General features: G+C 47.2%; 1 protein-coding gene across 2 annotated transcripts; it reads right to left on the bottom strand.

Moving 5' to 3' along the window:
• LOC122392703 (serine/threonine-protein kinase OSR1-like) lies at positions 1–25,990 on the bottom strand. Of its 2 annotated transcripts, XM_043387881.1 has the most exons (14): positions 25,853–25,990; positions 24,140–24,226; positions 11,801–12,024; positions 8,930–9,042; positions 8,609–8,714; positions 4,804–4,948; positions 4,355–4,520; positions 3,880–4,002; positions 3,575–3,687; positions 3,224–3,338; positions 2,823–2,924; positions 2,421–2,635; positions 1,946–2,132; positions 1–1,036 (listed from the first exon to the last, which is right to left on the bottom strand). In XM_043387881.1, exons 1-14 carry the CDS (start codon positions 25,861–25,863, stop codon positions 944–946), a joined length of 1,800 nt encoding a protein of 599 aa, XP_043243816.1. In that variant the 5' UTR covers positions 25,864–25,990; the 3' UTR covers positions 1–943. The 2 variants fall into 2 exon arrangements, with proteins under 2 accessions (XP_043243816.1, XP_043243815.1); XM_043387880.1 differs by lacking the exons at positions 24,140–24,226; positions 25,853–25,990 and adding an exon at positions 22,225–22,594.
• Between the last annotated feature and the right edge of the window lie 905 nt (positions 25,991–26,895).

Consider the following 26,895-nt stretch of genomic DNA (forward strand, 5'->3'; position numbering starts at 1 on the left):
GTTCAATGCGTCAATCTATTTCGATGGGACAGCCGACAAGAACTGGCAAATCATATCAACGCGCCGCTGTACCAGGGAAAATGACGTCGCCGACCTCGCGAGCCACTATACAGCGCAAAGGTCCCGATGGGATCGCTGAATGCCCCGCTCCGCACACCAGAGACCGAACCTCCCAACTGGCAGCAGAGCGCACTCGACGGAATAGAGAAGCGTCCGCAGTCAGTGCAGAAACGAACAGTTACCTTACCGAGCGGCTGGTTAAAAAGACACCAGAAACACTGGACACAAGCCTGGCATTAGTACTTATACGGAAGTCTTCACTGGCACTCCAGCCGGAGAAACGTAATTCGATTAACTGCACGCAATTCGGAAGAATGTCGGAGTAACGCTTGACACCCGGCACAGAAAACAACGCTGAATCATACACACGGTTGCATCATGATCTACCTCCGATTCGAGTTCTGAGCACAGCTCCTAAAATATCTCCTTGGCTCCCGGCCACTCTGAGCGGACTGGCGACGACCACTACACATCCGTCCGTCCCTCCGCCGCCAACCCGACGGCCTTTCAGTTTGATACGTATGCGGGAGGAGCACCCAATATGACACTCAGCACGGCACCTAGCGGCGCCAGACGGGACCTGATGATTCAAGTACCACCTACTCCTCGGGACAGCCACCCTAACAACGTGCCGCCCTCGAACCACGACCGCTGCAGTACCACCGGCGAGTGATTTCCGCCGGAGGCACGCCTGGCGCGAGACGACGAGCTAGCATCACCACACAAAGAAACAAATTTTCAAAATCAAACAAAACAACATTAAACTCACGTCTCCTAGTACGGTTTACATGACAATTAGGTCTAGTGCCTGCGCAGCGTGCGAGCGCCACCTATCACAAGGGCTGGCAAGTTGCGGGTGAGCCGTGCGCGGCAGGTGGCGCTATCAGCGTGTGGACGGTGGCGAGTCGATGGTCAGCTGGCCGTAGCCCATCAGGGCCGACTCGTCGCGCTCGTGGGGCTCGCAGAAACCGGCCGTCTGCCGAGCGGCGAACGGGGCAGTCAGTTAGAAACGGGGTAAATTTTACGTGCGGCATTTGATCAACTGCGATGTAACCAAGAAGCAGAAGCTACCAGCTTCATGGCTTTTCGCACTTACTTCGCGCCTGCTTAATTTTTGAAGCCCATTTCGAAGAAGAAACTCTCTCAGATCCCTCCTATCTATCTTAGGACGCACCAAGCATAAACCTACTCCTCTAAACCTTAAACCCTCGCTCCAGGCTGCTCAATGGACGGTCACCATCATCCGACGGCAATAGCTTATCAGGAGGTTCACGTATGGTAGCGGCACACCATAGCGGCCGCCCCGCTCCCCTTAATTAAGCCTAATATCCTGCAATCCTGAAGTGGTCTTAGTAGACCGAAAGTGCTTAGCGCAGCAAAGCCAAACTCAAATCCGAAATCGAGAAGTTCAATACAATGATTTTCAGTCAGCTGGTTTTACCAAAACAATATGTGAATACTGAGTAAGATAAAAGCTGCCCCAGCATCGCTCCCCCCCCCCCCCCCATATCCACTAAACCACAGCTAAAAACCACCGGCCGTACCACTGCACAGCCGGTGCCCAGGGGTCACACCACGGCCACAGCACACAGCCGGCCGGGTCACCCCACAGCCACAGCACCCACAGCCGGCCAGTAGGGGTCAGCCCACGGCCACCGGACAGCCGGCCGGCAGCCTCTCACCCCACGGCCACAGCACACCCAGCCGGCAATCTCTCACCCCACAGCCACAGCACACCTAGCCGACAATCTCTCACCCCACAGCCACAGCACACCCAGTCGGCCAGTAGGGGTCAGCCCACGGCCACCGGACAGCCGGCCGGCAGCCTCTCACTCCAAGGCCACAGGACACCCAGCCGGAAATCTCTCACCCCGCGGCCACTCACCAGCGGGAAGGTAAGCGTGGTGACGCGCTGCGGGTCGTCCACGATCGACTGCAGCTTGGCGGCGATGACGATCCGGTCCCTGCCGTCCACCAGTCCGGCGGCCACCAGCTCCTGGGCCACGCTGTCGGCCGTGTCCAGACCGTACTCGTACTCGAAACGGATGTCGTTCAGCTCCCGCTGCTGGTTCCTGCGACCATGGAGGAAAGTTAGTTTGTTTGCTGGGATTTTAGGGCACTTTAGGACATATTTTAAGCCCAAAAGATTGACAAAGTGACGGGCCAACGATATAGCCTTCGTGACAGTCAGAGTATAGTTCCCAGCCATTTTATTCGGTATCTCTCATTGCGTCATGAAACATTTGACTAGCTTAACACGTTCAAACGCAATCCGGATATCCGGCTAGATACGACCGACCGCAACTGTCACTTCCCTGGCACCCACACACCGTCTCCAGAACCGCTCCAGTGCCACCTACCTCATCCTGAGCACTAGGTCGATGCAGTTTCGGGTCCCGGTGCCCGCCGCCGGCTGCGGGGCCGCACCAGTCGCTGGGGCGGCCGCGGCGGGGGCAGCGGGGGCAGTGGCCGCAGCGGCTGGGGGAGCCGGCGCCGGTGCCGGGGCCGGGGCGGCGGCCGGCGCCGACTGAGTGGAGCTGGCGCCGTCCGCCTGCGGCTCAGCCGGCCTGGAAGTCTGCCGCGAAAGGAGAAGGGGAAAGTCAGATGTCCAACTAGATAGGTACCGCGTCTAGCATTGCACGTGTAGCACTCAAATCACACGACTGTCTAACTCCGTCATACTTCATAGAAAACGATTCAAAGCAGACTGCAACGTTTTAAATCAGACCCCTGAGAGCTGCAGCTACTTCTCTCCAACTCACCGGGACTTCGTCGTCTGATTCGCTCGACTCTCCGGAGGACCAGACCCAGTTGCCCTCCTCGGTCTTGTGGAACCGGCCCGAGGAGCCCGGCGCTCGCTGCACCTGTCCGGCAAACAGGAGAGCGGGATTATCGACGGGGGACATGACAGCAGCGCTGGGGTCGCCACCAGCACAAAGACACTGGGTCATACCACGGAGATAGCACGACGGAGGGTTAACCTATCTACATTCTACACAGCGGGTCAGGGTGCCTGAACGTCAGATCGTTGGTACGGTGTTAAACGAACGCAGAGAAGCCATTAAATAGAAAATACAAGTAGGCTTTAGGTTAACTATTTTCAGACGACGGGAGATATACCGATAATCGAATGACATCGATGAATGAGTCAAAAGGTACTTACCCTGCCGGATGGTGCCGAGGGCTTGGGACCAGACTGATTGAACATCTGCTGAATGAACTTCTTGTCTTTGGCTTTCTTGAAGAAGGGGTGTTTCAGGAGCTCAGCAGCAGTCGGACTGAAAATTTCAACGGACAATTACCGTTAACCACCGACAGATCATCATCTCGACGCATTCAAAGACTACTGAACAGGAGAAAGGAGGCACACATAAATGATAAAACACAAAGTAGCTAAGCCATGGGGTGTTCAATTGTAAATGAATGAAAAAGATTGAGCTGATACTTCGTCCATCGTCCATCAATTCCACCTCGTCTCGCCCACCCGTCCCAGTCCTGTCGAGCGAGCTCTCACCGTTTCGCCGGGTCTTTTTGCAGGCAGTCGCTGACCAGCTTACGGATCGTCTTGCCGTATCCCTTGTACTGGTCCTTGTCCTCGGCGGCCGAGTCGATGGTAGGAGGGTCGTTCTACGGGGAAAGGGAGAGCACAGATTGTGTCACAAAGGCCACCTCGGTAAGTCGACAACGCGTACATGTCAGTTATCATCACTAAACGGATACAAATCCTAACCATTAAAGGCAAAGCTGACTCTCTGAGATACAGAGCAGCGCTCGCTCCGGCGGACCAGTCGTTGCGTGCACCGTCACCTCTGGCCTTACCTGCAGTGTCAGCATGAGCACCTTCATGGGCGGGTACTTGTGGTAGGGCGCCGTGCCGGTTACCAGCTCAATCACCGTGATGCCAAACGACCAGATGTCCGCCTTGAAGTCATAACCTGTCACCTGGCGGCAGATATAAGGGAAGCAGTGCATAGCAGACATGTCTTAGCAGCAAGTGATGATGTGGTGGATATGTGATTGAGAAACAAGCCATGACGCTCAAGTTCCACCGCACTAACTTCTTAATAAAACCTGATTAAGAGCAAAGTACCCACATAAACTGGTAAGCAAACTGAAAGAAGGAAGTAAACAAAACAATTTTTCATAAATTACAGAAAAGTCATCACATTATATACCGTGCAATTGAAAAAGTACCCCTACACAAAACGTCACACCCTAGGAACACCCACCCTGCCTGCCGTGTGTTGTGCCGTGGCCGGCCGCGGCTGGTGAGCGTCGAATGTCACCTTCTTACCTGTTCCATGACCTCTGGCGCCATCCAGCAGGGCGTTCCGACGAACGTGTGACGCGCCTTCTCGCGACTGAGGTCGCCGCCGGTGGCCAACCACGAGCTGACGCCGAAGTCGGCGATCTGGATGCTGCCGTCCTCGCCGATCAGAATATTACCCGCCTTGATGTCTCTGTAGAGAGGAGCGATACTATCAGCCATAGACCATCAATGCGCTATACATACACCATAGACCATACAGTATGGACGACAAGTTTATGAATCAGCATATTCATGGGCTTTGAGATGTGCCGTCGACATTTTGGACCGGTTGTTATATAACACAGACATGGCTCCCGACAGAATATATCTATTCAACAGCAGACCAAGGATAAAGACACAAAGCACTGCACTGATGAATATGCTCACGGTCAACAACGCCTCAATCTGATGAACATTTCATGCAGAGCACTCGCCTGTGGATCTGTCCGTTGCTGTGGAAGTACTCCAGACCCTTGAGCACTTCCCTCATCACCGTGGCGATGGTGGCCTCGTTGAGCACGCCGTGCTTGCAGTCCTGCGTCTTCATGCGGTGCTTGATGACATCTAGAAGCGACCCGCCTGTAACACGCATGTAGATCACATAAAAAGCTACAATTCGCGTACCTAACTCACACAGACAGGAACGATGCAAATTATGTGAATCGCAGGTACATAGTGCGCCAATGGAGATTGCACATAATTTTTTGACTCATTTTGTCCACACAGGTAAACCGATCAAATCCAGTGCCTTCAATGAAAAGTGGAGAGAGGCAGTAGATGCAGCAGTAGAAAACATATGCAATAGATATGAAGCTGATTTTGATAGTCTCGACCAATTGGACCCGATTGACGAAAGCGAGATTGATGAAGCTATATACCATCTAAAGAATAGAAAAGCTCCAGGATTCGACGAAATAACTACAGAACATTTGAAAGAAGCAAAAGGAATAGCAAACGCAACAATAGCAGGTATTATGCAAGAAATCATTAATACTGGCAAAATCCCAGATAACTTCAAGTTTGGATTAGTTACCCCGGTCTTTAAAGGACATGGAACCGATCCTTCTAAGACTGATAACTATAGGGACATATCTGTCCTTACCACCCTCTGTAAAGTTTTTGAGATACTGATCGTGAAACGACTTCACCCAAAGATGGTCGAGGCTGGTATCTACTCAGAACTACAGTTTGCGTATAAAAAAAGTAGAGGGACACTCCAAGCAAACTTTGTTCTCCAAGAAGTCATATCAGCTAACAGAGACATTGGGAAAACGACCTATGTTGCATTTCTCGACGTACGCAAGTGTTTTAACTCTATTTGGCACAACGGGGTAATCTACAAACTCATATGCGCCAACATACCACCAAGGTTGATCGTCATTTTGCGCAACTTGTATCGAGAGTTTTATGTCAAAGTGAAAGTTGGAGGAACTGTATCCACCGATGGTCGCATAGAGCAAGGGCTCAAACAGGGAGGCGTCTTATCATCGAGCATGCTGATCCTATTTATGGAAGACAAGATACGCATGCTGCTGGAATCACATAAGGGAGCCAAGATAGGGTGTAAACAAGTACCAGTTATCGCTTACGCCGATGATGAAGTACTCATAAGCACAGACCCAAACGAACTCCAAGAAATGCTTGATATCGCTTACAACCATAGTTGCTTGTGGCGTTATAGATATAACGTATCAAAAACCAAAATAATGGTCTTTGGCAAGACAGCTCCGGTACAGTGGACGCTTGGCACTGAATCAATAGAACAAACTGATGAATACACCCACCTAGGAATCATTATGACAACCAGAAGTCCAGCAAAGAGAAGGATAGAAGAATGCATGAAGAAAGCAAGAAGAACATTTTTTGCTAAGTGTAAGAAAGGAATCAACCTCAAAATGGACAATCCGATGTCACACTATACAACGTGGAGAATATATGCTGAACCGGTTCTAATTTACAGCCTAGCAGTTACATCCCTTTCACCAACAGATATCATGTAGGGGAGAGTGGGGTAATTTGGCCGGTGGTGTAAATTGGCCGCCCCCACCTGTACGATGTCTAATAAAAGTGAGTGAAATAACTCTAGTCTCTATTCATTTGTCATGGGTAGAAATAACTGGAGGACAAATGTCAAAACTTTGCCCCTCGTAGTTTTATTCAAAATTAATAAAACGTTAATTTCATTAGAAAATGGTAACTTTTACTTCTGTTTAAAAAGTTGTATAACATGTAGTATTTGGGCTAAAAACGAATTCAGACATTATAGCGCCATTCTTGGGGGTGTTCAGCGGTTCCAAGAGCAATTTTATCTAATTCCGTATAGCCGTGATGACTTTATAGACAAAAATTTTCAGAATGGCAATATGGGGTAATTTGGCCGGGACTAGCGGGGCAACTTGGCCGGTGCGCTCATGGTCACTTTGCTGGGACGGCCGAGTTTTCATGGTCAATTGTACCATAAATGACATGATTCATGACCAACTTTGACTACTTTGATGCCTTACTTCCGATTGGTTAACTGTAAGAGCATGTGACGTCATCAAAGGTTACCAAACTTTTTTTTTGCTAATAAATCCTCACATAAAAATGGTACAGCCGCACAAATGGTCGCATTCTGTTCAGCTCGCCAAGGCGCATCGAATGACATGCATGATGACCTTGAAATCACGTGACCTTGAGGTCAAGCGACCTGATGCAACGTGACCTGAGGTCAACCTTTGACCTTGACTTCTCAAGGTCAACTTATATATCTTTCGATGCGGACTGACGAGAGAATTACGATGGTACTCGAAGTTTTGGCCTAGCTTGATTACTTCAAAAGTTATTCGCAAAAAACTGTGATCGCATCTAGAGCCGCTAATTTGGCTATTTTGACCCCTGTGACCCCTGAGTCAACCTCCAAAATGCGGCAAATGCGTCATAGGACACACGTCATTGCTGAATCTGAAGCTGACTCGCAATATAACAGAAAATCCCGACCGCAAACTAACACCGGCCAAATTGCCCCACACCCCCGGCCAAATAACCCTGCTAGTGGGGCAATTTGGCCGCCTTGCAGACCTTTGTAATACGTCACAATTTCAATATAAGTAATTACTCTATCATTTCAAGTTCGCTGTCCAGTAAAGTAAAATGAATGCGACACCTGCCAGCGTTGAGAAAATGCAGAAATGTGTCGTCAATTTTAAGTTATATCGTTTTCTAAAAAAAAGCGGCCAAATTACCCCACTCTCCCCTACTTGGAAGGGATGCTCATGCGCATTTACCGTCTCATCCAAGGTTTACCAACCAAAACGCAAAAAATGGTGACATATGTGATGTTGGGTGCACCGACATGCACAAGCCTCGTAATGAGAACCGCACTCCAATTCATAGGTTTCTTTCTGAGAGCTGCGAAGGAACACACTCTAACCAGATATATCATCACCCATGGAGCAGTCAATGCTGATCGAACCACGAGTCTTGTGCGCCAATGGGACACATTGCTCCAACATCTGAACTTACCAAGCCTCTCTATTCTGGCTAATCAAAAAATAGACCAACCGCGGACAGCATGGAACAAGTTAGCATCTGCATCAGTGGATCAAAGTATGACAAAAATCATCAGGAACACAGCAGAGAATATGACAAGTTTGTTTTGGCTTTCGCTACTGCCACAAACCGAAAAGTACGAGGCGCCGAAAACATTTTGGCCGGCAAGCAAGTACAGCGCAATTACCAGACAAGCGACACTAACCAAAATTGTCCTACTAACGGGCCACTCTTTGGTGGCCACAAGCATGGTTAGAAGGCACAAAGAAACTGTTGTCTGTCCATTGTGTCGTAATGCCATTGAAACTCTGGAACACATGCTCTTTGAATGTGACAAACTGAAAGACGATAGAGTAGCTGCTCAAAAAATATACAAAACTATCTTGAACAGAACGCTACCAGCAGCAGAACTTATCATCATCGCCGATAAGCCACAAAGCTTGATCATCCATTATATCTACCAAGCTCGTGTGCGCAAGGAACTCACTGAGAATATAACCAAGAAGAGTAACTGTTAAAGAGTCCTCCCAACTATGATGTCCTGAAAATTTATATCATCCAGACAGCTAACATAATTGGAAGACGATCAGAAATGATCCTGCATCTACTAGATGGAGTCGACGAAATAAGTCTAAGTCTATTGTCGATGCATTCGATTACGAAGGGATTGCAGGAAGAGAGGTCAGCTAAGCTCGCTCATGCACTCACCATTGAGAAGTTTCAGCACCAACCACAGCTCCTCCTTGACGACGAAGCTGGTGAAGTATGTGACGACATTGTCATGGTGACAAGATGACATGGCAGTGATCTCTTTCTGTAACACAAGATCGAGGGGGTCATGGTGTTAAGGCGAGAGACCATTTGATCACGCTATTTCAGCTTCAAAAGTGACGATCTACTAGTGAATCCATTATTATAACACGACGCCACATGGCCAAGGATAGATACCACGATGAACATTTCAAGACGTGCATTTACTGCGTCAGTCAATTTGCAGGTCATGCACATACATTGATTAAATAAACTTACCAAAAGTTCGTCCATACTTGTGTTCCATTTTTCCAGGTTGATTCGTTTTATTGCACATTTCTCTTGTCTCGGTATGCATAAAGCCTCGTGCACCGCCGCAGTTGCACCGACGCCTGGGAAAATCACAATTGTTTCAGGGTTACATATTGTATTTACAACATAAATTGGGGAAGCTGACCTATACCCCACCCTATTCTGGGGTTTGGAACAAAAGGATATGGGCATGGTAATGCTAACTGCAAACAATTAGCATTACTTGAGCTAGGTAACCTGTGTTGTAGTTCATGAGCTAACACCATAAGGCAGTGGCTCTCAGAGCACTAAGCAGGCATGTGTTTGGGAGTGAGAATAGTAGTGGAGTTAACCCTATTCCTGGCGGGGGGGGGGGGGCCTCAGGAGCCCCCCCCCCCCCCTGAGGTTTTTTGGTTATTTCTCCCAAACGCGTTGAGCTAGGAAGCTCAAATTTTCTGACTTTTCCTAAAAGGCTTCTACGCAACATGTCTGAAAATTTTGAGTTGATCTGACCTCAGGTCAGGTCACCAGAGGCGGTTTGGTGACCCTACCTCAGAAAAGTTTGCAATCACGCCAGAGCTAGAGTTTTTGACCGATCAATTTCTTCTCTTCAGGGTTTAGTTAGGGTACCAGTATGTGCAATTTGTATATCTCGGAATTTTGATATCGGTGACCTAAGGTCAGGTCAATTTCGCGACCTCCCCATTATAAGTCAATGGGGGAAAAATCAACTCCCTGTTTTTACCACTAAAACGGGTCGGAATGGCCCCATATACCATACATGACTTCATATACGATCAACCTTCACTACCTTGAGGTCTGTTTTGCTGTTGGGCAGCTGTGAGGTCATGTGACGTCATCAAAGGTCACCAAAGGGTTTTGGCCAATAACTCCGTACAGGAACAAGATACAGACGCGTGGATGGTCTCATTGTGTTCAGCTCGTCAAGACGCATCGAATGATATACATGATGACCTCGAGGTCACGTGACCTGAGGTCAACCTTTGACCTTGACCTTTCGAGGTCAACATATATATCATTCGATGCGGATTGACGAGAGGATCACGATGATGCCCTTAGTTTGTTCCTATCTTGACTAATTCGAAAGTTATTCGAGAAAAACTCTCTCCATATCTAGCGCCGCCATTTTAACTTTTTCGACCCCTGTGACGTCATCTTTGACCTGACCTGAAAATGACCTCAGTAAAAATTGTAGATCTTGGCCGTGCGTATCCGATGCCGTTTACCGCTTGTCGCTATCTTGCTTCGTTCTCGAGATCTCAGGGGGGGGGGCCGAATCGGCCCCCCCCCCCCGCCAGTTTCTTGTCCCGGCGGAGCCCGCCAGGAATAGGGTTAAGATGGCACAAAAGGAGATTATCCAATTAATTTATGAAATGGATCACGATCTATGGTGTTTGAGTAATAGGTAATAAGCAAGGAGCATCCAAGATATTCTGAGGCATGTCATAATGACAGAGACAGGCCTTATTGGGAGTAAATGAACCCCAAGAGGCAAGAGGGAATAAGGTACTATTCTGTACCTACTAAAAATTCAGTCAATAGGCATAACATTCAGCAGTTTTTGAATGTGTAGAACTATAATTGGCATTCCCAAACTGAAAAGAGAAGTCCTACAGTAAGAATATTTGAGGCTAGAACTAAACACTACTCATGTAGTGTATTGTGCATAAGTTGAATTTGACACAATTATACTGGTCCATTCAGTGTTGTAGCCAAAAATTGTGAGTCAGGCCAAACATATCAAATCTAGAAAAAGAAGGTAACTCAGGCCATATGTTCCATTAGCTGATCTAAGTGAATTTGCCACATTCCAAAACATCTTGAACTTTGCATTACCTAATTGAAAACACTTTGAGACACATTGGTAAAAACATGTTGGTTGAATTCAGAGCTCCTTGCATTGCATAAGCTATCCCAGGAAAATAAAACAAAGCTGATCTCATGCCAGTCAAAGGTACTGACAAATTACAATCTTTTGAACAAATTGTAATTCCACCCAATTGAAAACAGAACAGGTAACTAGTCTAGAGCAAAATATTGATTTCTTGAAATAAAACATAAAAAACATCAACCCATAAGTTTTGTGAAGTGAATGTCTACTTTTACTGGGAGCATAGGCAAAAAGCATGGCAGTGAATATCTATCATTTAAGATTCATTGGTAAATGGTGACATACCAATTCATTTAGCTAGGTACTAGTTCCTTGCCTGGATTATTGAAGAACGCAGACAAAGCATTGGATGAATGCTACATAACCAGAATGCTCAGTATGCCTTATCTCCTGAATAAGTTTTAATTGTAGGAGATATAGGTATTACAGAGACAGATACTTAGCAAAAGCATAAAAGAAGACAATGATAAAATGTCGACCAGTAGGTAACGACTCCCAGATCTGGATTCAAGGTTTTGTTGGTGAAATTTGAAGAAAATTGATCAATAATTTACCAATTGTGAAAGTCATTCATAAAAATTTTCAAGCATTTAATTCAGCTTCAAACTGTGAAAAATCATGCATTTACATTGTTTGAGGTCGTCATGCCTTCATGTGTCTATCAACAGGAGCATTTAATACATTTTCTGCATGGAATTTGGATATGGATTAGCCAGAAAGATCAGAAAACAACCTATGTAATTGTTGCTTTCAATTAATTACCCGTATTATATTTCATTTATAAAATAAAAACAAATCCAAAAGCAATACAATCGAAACATATGCGCCATTTATGCCTCCGAACAGCAAAAGGCCATTACTTCAATATCTAGAGCATTTCGGTAAATGAAAATGCAGCGAATCGATAGAAAATTACAATATACAGTGCTTAATAGCATAGTACTTACCAATAACTTGTCCCAGTTCGTATTCATCCTTGTTGTTTGGCCACCCAGGGAGAGGAGTCGTCACGTCTGCCATCTTGTGAGAAAGAACGTTAGCTATAACTCGCGATGCCCGCCGCGGGTATGTGGCGAAGCCGGGGGCGACTCCGATCGCATCGCCCGCCGATGATCGGCGCCGGGTCGTCGTCATGGTGGTGATGATCTGTGACGGCGAGGACTGCTGCTGACTGAAAACACAACCGAGCACGACCCGTGTGAGACTGCCTTGTCACACATTCTGTCGCACACTAACAGATTAGCGACACAACTTTGCCTGCAAAACCGGTTTCGATTGCAGTTGCGTGACCTCGGAATGCGTCACATCACACCGTTGCCGATGCGAGCCATTTCGTTGCATTATTCATGCAAACACACACGTAACAACTACACACAAATACCAGTCATACATTTTCCTGCTCACCAATCAAAACTGACTGGGTAACGGGCCAAACCGTCTAAATCGATCGACGTCTACCTATTTGGGCGGCTCAAGTCACTATAGGTACGTGTAAACTCTAAATAGATGTTTATACGTTATAGGCGTGCCCAAGAGGGAATATAAATGTTCCACGCTCTTCGCTCTTTTTTTGCCAGAAAAAAAAAATCCTTACAAATGCAAAAAACTGCTAGCTTAGGTAGGCACTGTCTTCTTTTCCGCGTTTTAGTATTTTATTATGGGTAGGTACAGTTTTATTATATATAATAAAACTGTACCTACCCGCAACAAACTTGCAGGGTATGTATTCGCGTAAGGTTCATCGGAAAGCCTGCACTAGCAGATTAATTGCACACCCCTGACTGACCCCCAACGTCGGGTCACACACTTTCCGAGAGAGCCCCCCAATGGACGTTCATGGATGTAGAGCACATGTGACTGATGCTACTTGTCGGACTTTCGCACCCGTCTTGAGTTCATGAGATGTTAGATAGGGACGAAAGTCCGACAACTACCATCGGTGCAACTAACACCTCGTCTCAAGCATTCCGAAGAATTGTAGCATCCGATGAATATGCTCATGTGTCCTAAGAACATGGTCCTTGGTTATTGCTTCCCACAGTCATATTGGATATTGAAAGCGATTGACCGTTTAACGTGCTTTTTATGTTTACTTATAAAATATAGCTGCTCAGCCAGCAATATAAGTTGAAAGGGTATGGTAAGCTACTACGTGCCGGAGATATTCGCTTGTAATTTTTACGGCCGCAATATGGACAAATATCGTGCTTATTACGACCCGGCACTAAAACTGTTTCAATCAGATCAATTTCATCGCTGTTCGCTCTTGATCCTCGGGGAAATTTAATGAACTTTATGGTTTAAGGTCGCCTTATGGGCAGACGGCTCGCAGTTCTTAGATATTGCGTCATTCAATGCCTGAGTCGGTTTTAAATGTTTTGACTTTAATAAACCTGCCAGCTGCTGGGTCTCGCTGCAGCGCGAGGTGAAAATATCCACCTACATGAACGTTTAATTAAATTTCAGTTGCATCTCCTGAAGACCGAACAATAACATAAATATTAGTAAGGTAGGTATACCTATGAATTAGCTTTATAGCCGTCTAAGTGATGCAACTGTTAGTTAAAAGCTATTGAAGGTGCGAATTAATTTACCTCTTATTAACCCTATTAGTGGCAGGGGGGGTGTTTTCATCCACCCCTCAGGTTTTTCGGGAATATCTCCAAAACCGCTGAAGCTACGATGCTGAAATTTTCTGACTTTTCCTAAAACTAAATTGGGCACATTCCCTGAAAATTTCAAGTTCATAACTTTACCAGGGGCGGCTCCAGAGCACTGGGAATTGGGGAGTCCTATTCGTGAAGCGAGTCATTTTGGGCGAAGATCACGATGCTGAGCACCAGTTTTACGAACAGTGAATGAAAGGTATCATGTGATAACATATACAAAGTTGTTGTGCATCCTCTTTTGACACGTTTTTGCTATAATAGGCGGATCCAGGCGTCCAAAAAGGGGGGTTATGTTTTACTTCCCAACATAGGTGCCCTGACACCACCTATGCATGACCAATACAATTGTAGTCGTTCTCTCATAAGAAAATTGTAACATAACAAGACCATTGCCACCCTTTTTAGAAACAGTACCAACAAAAACCTTATTTACTATACTTTTTATGTACCCCAATCTCAATGATCTGTATCCGCCTATGATTTTTGAAAATGCATATTTTTAGGATCCATGTGAATTCCTGGTTCATTCTCTATCGATCGGCAAAAGTTGCGTTAACCCGCGCGGGGCTGGGGTCTCCAGCCGAACGCGCGGGGCTGGGGGGGGGGTAAATTTTACCCCCCTGTTATCTCCCGAACTAATGGTCCGATTTGGAAAATTCAAACGCCAATCGAAAGCTCTCATCACGAACTACTAAAAACATTTACTTAATTTAAAGTTTGAGGTCAAGGTCAAGGTCAGGTCAAGGGTACAAATTGCAAGTTTCTACAGTATCGGCCTTGCACCGTAGTTGCCGAAGAATGGAGTCATGGACTGAGACTGATCGCCCAAAACGTGTTCTTAGGCTACCAAGACAATATCCGTTGCATGCAACATCATTCAGAGGTCAAGGTCAAGGTCAGGTCAGGTCAGGTCAGGTCACCAAAAACAAAATATAGAAAAAGGCATGTGCGACACATGTTTTATGGGTCATTTTACTCATAGAATTCAATAGGTACACTCAATAAGTGATATGGACCACCTCTGGATGAATTTCAGGTCGAGGTCAGGTCAAGGTCAGGTCAAGTGAGGTCAAATTTTGAAGTTGGTTGTTAAGGCCTAAAAAGGTGTCTATCTGATGCTGTTTTTCACGGCGAATCGAATGGTGCTATTTTTGTTTCCGTACGAGGTCTAGAACTTCCAAAAAAGTCATTTTTCAAAAAAATTGTGTGTCGTGACGTCATAAAATTTTGAATAACTCCCACATTTTTGAACCGATTCTTCTAAAATTTGGTATGTAGGTGCACATAGACCACTTGTCTGACATATATTCCGGTTTTTTCGATAGACTCAAAATTTTGGATTTTATAATGATTTTCCCAAAAAAGTCAGTTTTTTGAAAAAATTTAGGCCAAAATCCAAAATTTAAAAAAAAAACCGAGATAGCTATTTGATAGACAAAGTAAAATTACGTATAACCTTTTTTTGTTACGTCTTGATTCCTTTAACCCGCGCACCGACGGGGGGGGGGCGGATATCCGCCCCCCCCCCTGAGGTTTTTCGCGGATAGCGGGAAAACCGCGGCGCCGCGAAATTTGGTATGACTATTCTCTAATCAATTTTACACATGGTGTACAAGTTTGAACCTCCTAACTTCTAAGGTCAGGTCACCAGGTCACTTTGAATGACCCAACCTCAAGTCACTTTTTTGCAACTTTGTCACCGTGCCAGAGCTACAGTAGATGTCGGAGGCCTTTGAAAGTCGCAGGATGTTGTTAGGTCATTAGTAGCTACAATTTGTATATCTCGGAATTTTGATGTCGGTGACCTAAGGTCAGGTCAATTTCGCGACCTCCCCATTATAAGTCAATGGGGAAAAATCAACTCCCTGTTTTTACCACTAAAACGGGTCGGAATGGCCCCATATACCATACATGACTTCACATACGATCAACCTTCACTACCTTGAGGTCTGTTTTGCTGTTGGGCAGCTGTAAGGTCATGTGACGTCATCAAAGGTCACCAAAGGTTTTTTGCCAATAACTCCTTACAGGAACAAGATACAGCCGCGCGGATGGTCTCATTGTGTTCAGCTCGTCAAGACGCATCGAATGATATGCATGATGACCTCGAGGTCACGTGACCTGAGGTCAACCTTTGACCTTGACCTTTCGAGGTCAACATATATATCATTCGATGCGGATTGACGAGAGGATCACGATGATGCCATTAGTTTGTTCCTATCTTGACTACGTCGAAAGTTATTCGAGAAAAACCCTCTCCATATCTAGCGCCGCCATTTTGACTTTTTCGACCCCTGTGACGTCATCTTTGACCTGACCTGAAAATGACCTTAGTAAAAATTGTAGACCTTGTCCGTGCGTATCCGATGCCGTTTACCGCTTGTCGCTATCTTGCTTCGTTCTCGAGATCTCAGGGGGGGGGCGGTCATCCGCCCCCCCCCCCCCGTCGGTACTAAGTTGGCGCAGACCCCCGTCGGTGCGCGGGTTAAAAATGAAGATGTTAGCGGCGTTTGAACTTTTTCCGTTTTTGAGGCGAAAATGGCGAACATGACGTCACTAGAACGTAAATTTCTCAAAAAATTTCCGACGGATTTCGCTCAAATTTTCAGGGAACGTGTCAAATTGATGTAAGAAAAGGTACTGAAAGTTTGGCGGCGCTGCGCGCCGCCGTTTTTGAGATATCGCAAAAATTCGCGAGGGGGGGGGGGGTAAAATTTACCCCCCCCCCCCAGCCCCGCGCGGGTTAAGATTGGTTCAGAAACCTGGCCGTGATAAGCAGTCTAAAATGTATTTGCAATTTGCCCGTTTTTACTCCCCTCTACTTTTTACTCCCCCTCCCCTATTGACATTTTTTAATTTTTATTTTTTAGAAATGTAGATCACGTTGAGCGAAATCGAATGCCGTTTGAATTTTGAAAATCGGCCCGTTAGATCTCGAGATATCAAGGGGGTCGTAAACAGCGCCCCCCCCCCTGCCACTAATAGGGGTAGCCAGGAGCCTGCCACTAATAGGGTTAATCATGCTTGGTTTGAAATTCCCGATGCCGATGATGAATAAATTGTAATTGATTTATTTTATTACGTACAAGTCATTACTACGAGTGCGTCCACTGTTACATCGCTTTAGCATCTAAGATGAAAAACAAAGGAATCAAAATATCTGCTTTCACCGGTAGGAAAAAGAAATTCAACGAAGAAATAGTCATCTAACACTAAAAATAATTATTTTATACCAGTAATTCATTAATGGAGGGCCTATTTAATAAACGTTACTAGGTATTTTTTTGTGATGAACATGCCTCAGTACGTGCAACAATGCGGTCTGTAAAATTAGCCGTCTATTCCCTCGCCTCTGAACTAATGAAAGCGCATTTACGATAAAAAGAGAAACTGAATTCGTGAGGACCACGCCGTGTAATGATAAGTGAATTTGTCGACCTGGCTTGATTCTACTGGAAACGTACATAAAGTTGTCAACGTGTTAGTGGATGCATAAAAGTTCACTTACTTGGAGCGCAGTATTGCCTTTCTCGCACACAGCTCGATCGGGGCCTCTGTCAGTCAGACTGGCTCATCGAGTGAGTGAAGCCGAGCTGTGCCCACATATATGGCGCCCCAATATTCCCTATCTATTCGGCCGTAAGTTCGGCGCAGACTGCCGTAACTACCAGGACAACCAAAGCTGTTAGTGACGAGCGAACCGATAAGATTGGTTTGAGGGACGGGAGAGAGAAAAAACGACGCCGAAACTGCAGAGATTTCCATCTTGATAGGACGAATATGTAGCAGACGCCGATGAGTTGTGTCTGACAGGGTATTTATTTACTAGGTTATTTATTTCAAGCTGCCGATAGACTAACAAAAATAGGATCGGAGGTAAGTACCACCATATAGGAGCAAATGCATGGATGATATGATCTCGAGACGTGCTTGCACCAATACTCATATACCTAAAATAGCGAAACAAACATCCGGAGTATGAATGTAATGTCGTTACTTCTTCTCACCTCGTTCTAATGTCTCGGTCGCTCGACTGACGGTCCGCCGACTGAGACCTGTACCGCAGGTACTCCGCTACCAGTACCCGACAGAGAGCCCGCACGCGGTCGGCGCCGGGCTCCGGTCGCGTCAGGTCGGGCTGCGATCGCGGCAGGTCGGGCTCGGGGTCAGGTCGCGGCCGAAACAGACGACCCAGCGCCGACGACAGGGCGGCGTGCGAGCGTGGCGGCGGAGCAGACTGGCACGCGCACATTGTCGTTCGGTTATGAAGGAGAGAAACGACCGGTGCCGACTGCACGCAGGAACTACTGGTCATGGAAGCGTGGAGCCGTGGATATACACTGCAGAGAGTGCCTCGGGCTGAGACCTCCAGACTGAGGCTGAGGGCCTACAAACGGAGCGGCCGTCGTGCCTGACCTGTGTTTGCCAAGTAGAGGTGGCAAAATGTGGACCCGAGGACCCGGTCCAAAGAACCAGTCTGGACCCATATGGGTCCAGACCGGTGCCTGGAAATTTTCTGACGGGTCCAACCGGGTCCTACCATAAACTATACATCTTGCATACTACACATTATTGCAAAATATGAAGTGAATGTTTCTTTGCACACAGTAGCTCATGAGTATTCCCAGTGGGAAATAGGCTGTTTTACAAGATGCAACTAATGATTCCTTCAAGTAGTTTGTATCAATTTACTTTAGGGAACGGGTCCAACTGGTTCCGGTTCCAACTAAGACCGGGTCCGACTGGTTCCAGAAATGTCCTGCCGGGTCTGGTTCGAGTCTGGTTCCCAAAATTTTCATCTTTTGCCACCTCTATTGCCAAGCCACTGGACGGGACAGTGAGAGCCGAGGAGCGGCACACACGGAGCCACTCAACGGAAGCCCTGTCAACACAGCGGAAGGCTCCACGCTTACCAGTGCAACTAAGCACCGCAAAGTCAGCTGCTTCAAAAAGGTGTGACGTTGTTGCAACCTTGAAATATTTAGGATGTAAAACAAAGACGCTATCGAGTGCGCGACAAGGCCAGGAGAAGTGCAGTGGAAAGCTGGCAAATTATGGACAGAGGAAATCGTAAATATACATACTTCTATAGAAAATCGTCATGCTCCACTCACTATCATTTTTTTCAGAATACGATTTAATTGACAAATAATTTACTTTTTAAAGGATAGACTGTTAACATAAATTGAGCGGATTAAGTCCCATTTTTAACGATGCACTCCGAACTTGCGGAGTGTAAGCTCATGGACGCAGTGGAGTGTGCTAACTTCTATACCGACCACCGGAAGGCGAAATGTATAACCACACAGCCAAGGAGCGGGGCCGGTGGAATGCGATCGGTCCGGTCCCGCGGCTGAGGGCACACTCAGCCATGCCTATACCAGGAGCCGGTGCGGTGCAGTGGGCACGGCACGTGACGGTCGGCCCACTGCCGACGGCTGTGTATTACCTTCTGGACCGGGCTGGAGGCCCACGGTCCCGCGGGTGAACCGGACTGGAAACCGACTTCGGAGAAGGACCCGCCACAGAACCAACTCAATATATTTAAACGAGTTTTTTTCCTAAAAATGATTACCGTCGTTTGTTTTTCCCTTTCGTTTCATTCTCTTATTCTCTTATTTTAGTTTTTTCTGCAAACACGAAAGCATGACATTTGTCACTAACAACGGGTACCTACCTACCAATCAGCAGGCCGGCATGCGACTCGGAATGCATGCCGCTAAATCAAGTTCATAAGTCAAGCGTCACGTGCAGATCAGCTTCAGTGACCGATATGACTACCATCCTATAAAACATCGGTGTCGAGTGACCGGCGCCACGAGACTGTAAACTGTTTATGGCTGTGCAGCGGCGCTCCGCGCATTCGGTGACTTTTTTAGCTCTCCGAGATATAAACAGAGAGGAGTGATCATTTGATGCATATGTAGACCTAGGCACCAGAGTCCAAGTAACCAGCAACCAAACCAACACAGTTTGACATCTGGAGGTGACGATCGGCTACACTGTAAACCAAATCTACAAGTTGGCTCCTTGTTACAAGTTTGGTTCCAATTCGCATAGGCGTCACCTTGTCGATACCTTGTCGATTCACCAACCCCAGGCTTGTTGGCCAACAAACTAACAGTTTGTCTACAAGTTTGGTTCCAATTCGCATAGGCGTCACCTTGTTGATACCTTGTCGATTCACCAACCCCAGGCTTGTTGGCCAACAAACTAACAGTTTGTTTACAAGTTTGGTTCCAATTCGCATAGGCGTCACCTTGTTGAGTACTAGTCTGGGCCTTGTGGACCTACCAACTTCTGGATAGGCATATTCGTTTCCTTGTCGGTTCACAAACCCCTGGTTTGTTGATGAACTAGCCTTTGACTGGGCATTGCTAGCTTACAAATTGTCAACAAGTAAGTGTACTAACGCTCTGTTCGAACTTGTCAACAATCGCATTGTTTGCGTTGATAACCTTAAAAACTTACGATTCGCGTTCGTTTACAATTGCCACGATACTGATTCAGGAAATATTTTCTATACGGACAGGTTATTTTTTGGCTGGAAGTGGTGCACAAAACCACGACTGGCATCATTTATTAAGTATAACATGCCCGTATGACGAATATTTCCTGAACATTGACCATAACAATCATGGCAGTTGCACGATCACGCAGATAATTCGAATAAATCATGATCGCCAACCATATTAGCTTTTACAGCCCATATATGTCCATCAGTTAAGTTAAAAATACAAAGAGTTGAATTAAAGGCAAATAAATGTATTTATATATAAAAAACACCGACCGCAAAACATCTGCTCACATGTGCATGCACAGGTCTGGCCCACTTACATTGCGCGCGCAGGGGAAGGGAGGCGTCTCGAACGCGGGTATAGGCACGATTAGTGCGTCCCGCAGGCCAGAGGGGGCCTCACTCACAGCACGAACACCACAGTTCACAGATTTCACTTTTTACTGCACAAATGCTGGAACAGCCCTCGTCGCTGCTCCAGGCTGCACGGCGGCCGCGCGACAACTGCTGGTTTGAAACCGCCGCGCCGGGGCCCGCTAACGGCGGGCGGCGACCGCTGATTGGTCCGCCAAGTCTGACGTCATAGGCGCAGCTGACCATGTGTATGCTGACCAGCTGACCAGTACAAGCTAGGCGCCGGTTAAATAACCATGCGGCAACAAGTTTCCAAAACTGGTTAAGAAACCAACGTTGAAACAAATGTAGAGTTGGTCTGGATACTGAGAAGTTGGTGTGCATAGTAACTATTGACTCGTAGTTGTCACCTGGCAAGCAATGCACCAGACAACGGCTTGTTTAAAAAGTATCAGTTGGTAAACATACCAAAAGATGATTTGTTATATTACACAAGACTTGTCAATTTGGTTTACAGTGTAATGCAATTATGAAAATGATTGCTTGGCATCGATACGATACGTGGTGACTGTCAATGAGTCAGCCGTTCGATTAATTTCAAATTAAACTCTATTACTTTAGGCTTAATTAATGCATCATTTGTTGCAATTACGGGCATTTCACTTTCAGTTACCATGCGAATGCTGTAAGCAGTTACAGCTACTCTAACTAATTACCATAAACAATCATACAGTCTTCCATTATTGGTAATGAGCACACCATGCTGCAATTTAAACGGCATTTGTTTTATTGAACTTTTAGTAGTTCTGACATGATGTGGTTAAAATAATTAGAAGGCATGAACTCCTCCACAACACAGCGCGTCTCCTACCCAAGCTATTTTTGTCCCATAAACATGTCACGTACGCCATTAGATAACAGCATACCACGGACATTCTTGTAATTATATCAGTAGTGCAAAGTTTGGCCCACTGTATGCAGCGTTATGCATCAATGCAAGTAGGGTATGGCCGGTGAGTTGGATGGGTCGGACTTACAAGAAGAATATTGTGTTCAATGTTTGAATCGTACTTATCTCTTATACCACGGCTAGCAAATGAATATTTCAAAGATTTTATGAATGAATATTCAGCAATATCTGATTGAGACATGGTCTGTTCCAAGATTTCTTGTATAACGCCTGCATCTACATTGGTCCAAAGCAGGCAAAAGCCCTGGGCCGTCTGAAAGACTGAAATGCGAGTAAAAACACACACAACCCACTTCTTTGTCCACCCTATGGCGTGACAATAAATGAACAAATACAATAGTTGTCCTCTCTCCATAGCTTCTCTTTTATCGACACCAATTTCGGATATAACTATGTCAGAATAACCTTCAAGTTGCTGCACCACTTTCACAGTCCGAAAACGATGACAAACGCGATGCTTTTTCATAAAGTCGCATGCTAGGTGAAACCAGCAGGCAGACGAGCATCGGGTAGGCAATAGTCAACAGGAGCTGTCCTTGAAGTCCTTGCAGTGCTCCACCACTATAGGAAGTCGGCAGTATATCCGGCCTCTGAGACCGACTTCACCCTCGCTAAACGAACAAGAGCCAACGCTGGACGTGTTGACTCTAACTACACTCATGCAGCGGTGCGATGTTGGCTCAACACACACCGACGAGCGTCCTACCGACGACACTTCCCTATATACTAGTACGTAGGTTGGACGGTTCCGCTACTACGAGTACAGTCTGAGACCAAGTGGGTGACGACTAATTCCCGTCATCAGTCATGCTGGATGAGCAGCGGACCTTGAATGCGCCTGCGGCAGCTCGCAGACCTCACCTGGAGCCGATGCGCTGGTTGTAGTCGCAGTCGGTGGAGAGTGTGAGCGCGATGCGGCCGGCGCGTGCCAGCGAGGCCGCCACTCGGAAGCGCTCCTGGTCGCGCGACGGCTGCACTGACAGTCGCGGCGGGCGGCGGCGCACGCCGACCATGGCCGCGGCCGTGCACGTCCTTCACCTGCAGTCGGCGTACCCGAGCGGCGAGCCGAGCGGCGCCGAGCCGTCACCGGGCTGTCACAGAGGCGTGCCGGCCGGCGCCGCGGGCCGCAGACGTCTGCCGCGCCGCCTGCGGCTCCAGGCGCCGCGAGCACCCGCACCGGGCGCCCAGAACACCGCCCCCGGGAGCGCCGCGCCGCGCCACCGAAACTGTATACACTCACGGCTTTACCGAGTGACTCCTCAATGCTAGACTGCCACAGAAGGGCAAACAAGGACGCCGGAGGACCGCTGACCGACCGCTCACTGACAGTAACCAGGGACAATCTGTCCGGCAACAACTCGTCAAAACATTTGAAAAGACTGCTTTCAAGCTACGTATACCAGCGACTGGCGAGGGCTAAAAACTGGCGAATTTGGCGAGTGCAAAACGGAGACCGGCTGAAAGCAAGAGCCAACGCACTGAGCATTCAGTCTGGAAAGTACCCGCATCGTTGCGGTGGATCCATCAAGCCTGACCGAGGAAGGGCTGCTAAATTTGAAAGTCACTGAACCAATTGACATCCTCATCCATCCCTCAGGTTAATTGGTTCGGTGACTCAAATTTAGCAGCCCTTCCTCAGTCGGCCTTGATGGATCCACCGCACCGATGCGCGGTACTTTCAAGACGGACTGTACTGCAGTCACCGGTGGCGACTGTCTTTTATGTGCTCTTTATTTGCTGCGTATCTTTTTCTAAAAACTGCAGTTTCTAAACGATTGGCCCTTAACGAATCATTCAACGAAATGTTGATTGTAGTCCAGACCGTTTGAATCAGTTCAGCGCTTAATCGCAACAATTGACCTGCATGGTGCACCATACTCTGAGTCGTCGATAACCCGCATACTTCGATGCATAGTCCTGAGTCAAAGTGCAACGTGCAACGTGAATGTGTGCCGCTAGGCGAGGTGAATACGAAAACGATGCATAGCCGTCAAGGACAACCACAAAACTGAACCGGTTCGACCAAAATAGCACGGTAACTATGTAGAAAGTACGCTGGGTTCGTCGGCCAGTGATTCGATTCTCGTCAGTCCCATGCGTTGAGGCCCTTTGGGTATACCGGAACGTGCAGCGAATAGCGATATTTGTATAATGTACATCTGAGCGTTGCTTCCCAATATATGGCCTAAGTTGTATCATTGTTTTGTAAAATAATGAGAAAAGAAGGGGTGAAAGAACGTTGCTTGATCGGTGTTTTCAATTCGATAGAATAGGTATATGGGGTTACATAACAAATCGATGCGAAGAATAACGAATGTATCCTTTTTCGTCGTAATTGCCACTATCGAGACACCATTAAGTATCAAGTCTTCTAGCCTTTCATAACTATGGCAGTAATCATACGATAGCACGCAAAATCGACCAGCTAGCTAGATAGTTACCTATATTGCGGTAGCATGAACCCCTCAGTAATGACTAATGAGTTGGCAGTGTTATGCGTCGATTAATTATGAGTCCACGAGTCGTCGTGGCTCGTGCTGATATGGTGCGGCGCCCTCATCCCCAACGGCCACCATGCACCCTCTCCGAATAGCGGTAAGCTGCAGAGGGTGCCCGAAGCCGCTGGTATACTTGTTAATTACCGTTAAGCCCACCCAGGTGTATTACACGCTTCAAAGCCACGGGTTAATCCGTTTGTCGCCCTCGGCACACAGGTTCGTCCGATGGAACGTCCCGTGCAATACCCAGGGACAAATATTCACATTGTGTGACTAACCTGAGGGTCTCGATGAGAAAATCACGAGACTCTTTTCTGCGAAATGAGCCGGAAGACCCGGCTGCCAGCATAGCGGTGGATACCTTTCTGAAATTTGACAAAATGAGATCAAAATCGATAACACTGCTGCTGCTGCTGCTTGCAACCTGCTGCTGACTAAACTATTGGGAGCTGGTTTGTTTTAATCGTGTCATATTTGACAGCAATCACGCGGGGAGTTAACCCTCGCCGGACCTATTGGTTTTCTACATACGCGCCGGCCGAGGGGGGGGGGGGGCGGGTACGACCCCCCCCTCGCCGTTTCGCCCCTGGTGGAGCTAGCGCGTCGCGGAAAAAACGAGCGTGTGCGCCGTTACGAGACGCAGAGATTGGTACCCGAATTTAAGGTCCTAGGTCAACCGGTGACCTCTGAGGTCAGGTCAAGTGCCCCAAGGTACGGTTCAGTTTTTGGTGAATAACTTCGCAAAAAATGGCCGCAGAGCCGCGATTTTGGCAGCATCGTGTTCGCCTCGCTCAGGCGCGTCGAATGATATACTTTTTGTTCGGGTCAGGTCAACTTGGTGTGTTGACCTCAGGTCAAGGTCAGGTCAGCACCCTAAGGTCACGAAGTTGGTCGAAAGGGGTCATGTCGCATATCATTCGATTCGGCAGGTCTTCCTGAGTCCATTGGTGGCTTTCCCGACTCGCTAGCTCAATTTGATCAAGAGTTATTGACGAAAAACTAATATGACCTTGATGACGTCATAAATGACGTCACGCAAGGTCAACATTGCAAAAGTGACGCATCTAACCTTGCAAGGAGTGCATCAAATCACGATTCTGTGTGCTTGAGATAGTTGGAGATCGTTCCCGGCGCCAGAATAGCAGTTTGAATTTTTCCCCATTGACTTATAATGGTGAGGTCACGAAAATGACCTGACCTCATATGACCTTTAGGAAAAATCCGAGATATACAAGTTGTGAGACTCATAATGGATACTAGATCCTGCAAGTTTCATTTCCCTGTGACATCTCCTCTGGCAGTGAGGGCGTTGCGAAGTTGCGACATCTGAAGACCGTGCAGAGGTTCACTTATGACGTCATAGGTCAGTGACCTGACCTGACCCAAAAATGCGGTTGGTGTCAAAAGATGCGGCTTGGATCAAAGGTCAGGTATGCCAAGTTTCAGCTCTCTATCGCCAGCGTGTTCGGAGCTATCGCGAAAAAACCCTATGGGGGGGGGGCGGCACCCGCCCCCCCCCCCTCGGCCGGCGAGGGTTAAATTATAAAAGGTCCTCGAGTACACAAAATTATACCTATCAGTCAACTCGACAACATAGATCATCATACAACATAGCCAGGAACATGCTTATCGCGATTATCTGGATTGTCAAACGAAAAATATGCCACGCCACAGCCATCGGTAAGCATCAAAGCATGGTAGACACTAGACGCTGGAAACGAATAATCAAAAGCTAAAAGGGATACGCAGCAGACAGGATTGTGTTAGGTTTACCCTCTTCTTTAGAGTAGGCATTTGACCCTATCTTGCCAAAAGCGATATATTTTTAATTGAAAACATTAATCAATGATACACTTATGACTTCAACGCATCGTTATTTGTACTTCAATATTACGAAGGAAAGCGTAAAAATTCACGTCTCACTCTCGACACACTAAACAAGCACAATGGAAGCAGGTCGCTAGGATGCCTGCTCTGGCATACAAGCTCACCTTTGCATCATGTTGCAGACGTTGGGTTTCACTCAGTTCCAGACGCCGTCGCCCCTACCCACCCGTCCCTCGCGTGCGCCGTTCACCTGTGGAGCCCCTCACACGCACTCCGAACCGAGCGGTGTCTCGTCACCAGGTGCGCGGCTCCCGAGCACGGGCGCGCCCCACACGACACCGTCTGATAGTGGACAGATAGATAGTGGTGACGGTGGTCAGTCGGCCGCCGCTGACCGGCCCTCCTCCCCGCCGGGTACACACAGACACCCCACCGCGGGCGGCGACCGACAGCCGGCTGACGAGCGGTGTTGCAAAACAGATCGGTTGCGAGATGATAAGATAAGATGATTGAGCGTGGTCAACGCCCTTGACTTAAATGGCGATGTAGATGAGAGATCATTGCAAATACTGTGGTCGTTGCGCGGGTCACAATAACATCTTACCGCACGGACATACTATTTCAGGTAGAAGACTGGAGCATGTTTATCACATGCATATAGCAGGACACACACCACGGCCGTCCTGCTCGGCGAATTCCCTGGCATATAACGTGATAAACGGCAAGGTTCAGTTATCATTAGGACATTTTCCGTCTGGCACAAATGTCCGAAAGTTGCGGTATGTAGTGTTTATGGAAGTGCTGACAGTTGCCAGACTGTCACATGTCAAGGAAGCGACTTCTGTCTCCTACATTCGTAACATTATTTGTTTACCCAGTCGATAATGTGAATGAAAACAAATGCACTTGTTGGTGAGCAAGAAGACCATCCCAGCATGAGTTTTCCTCAAACAATTAATTTGAAAGGACCATGAAGATCCCTCTGTCCCCATCACATGTCAAATCAGTCAAGGGACGGAATCTAACATAGCCTATTGTAGCCTTCGCTAGAGGTTACGTCCCTGACGAAGATGCTTGTGTAGACACTAGATAGTGTTAAAAATTCCTTTCACGCATAAGAGTATCTTGGCGGTAGATCTTGAGTTTTCAAGAGGCTTGATTATCCTGGGTACAAGTGGGCATTTTATAAACCACGTCATGTCACGTT

Source organism: Amphibalanus amphitrite, unplaced genomic scaffold, assembly GCF_019059575.1.
Source record: "Amphibalanus amphitrite isolate SeventyFive unplaced genomic scaffold, NRLGWU_Aamphi_draft 000497F_arrow, whole genome shotgun sequence".
NCBI classification, from domain to species: Eukaryota; Metazoa; Arthropoda; class Thecostraca; order Balanomorpha; family Balanidae; genus Amphibalanus; species Amphibalanus amphitrite.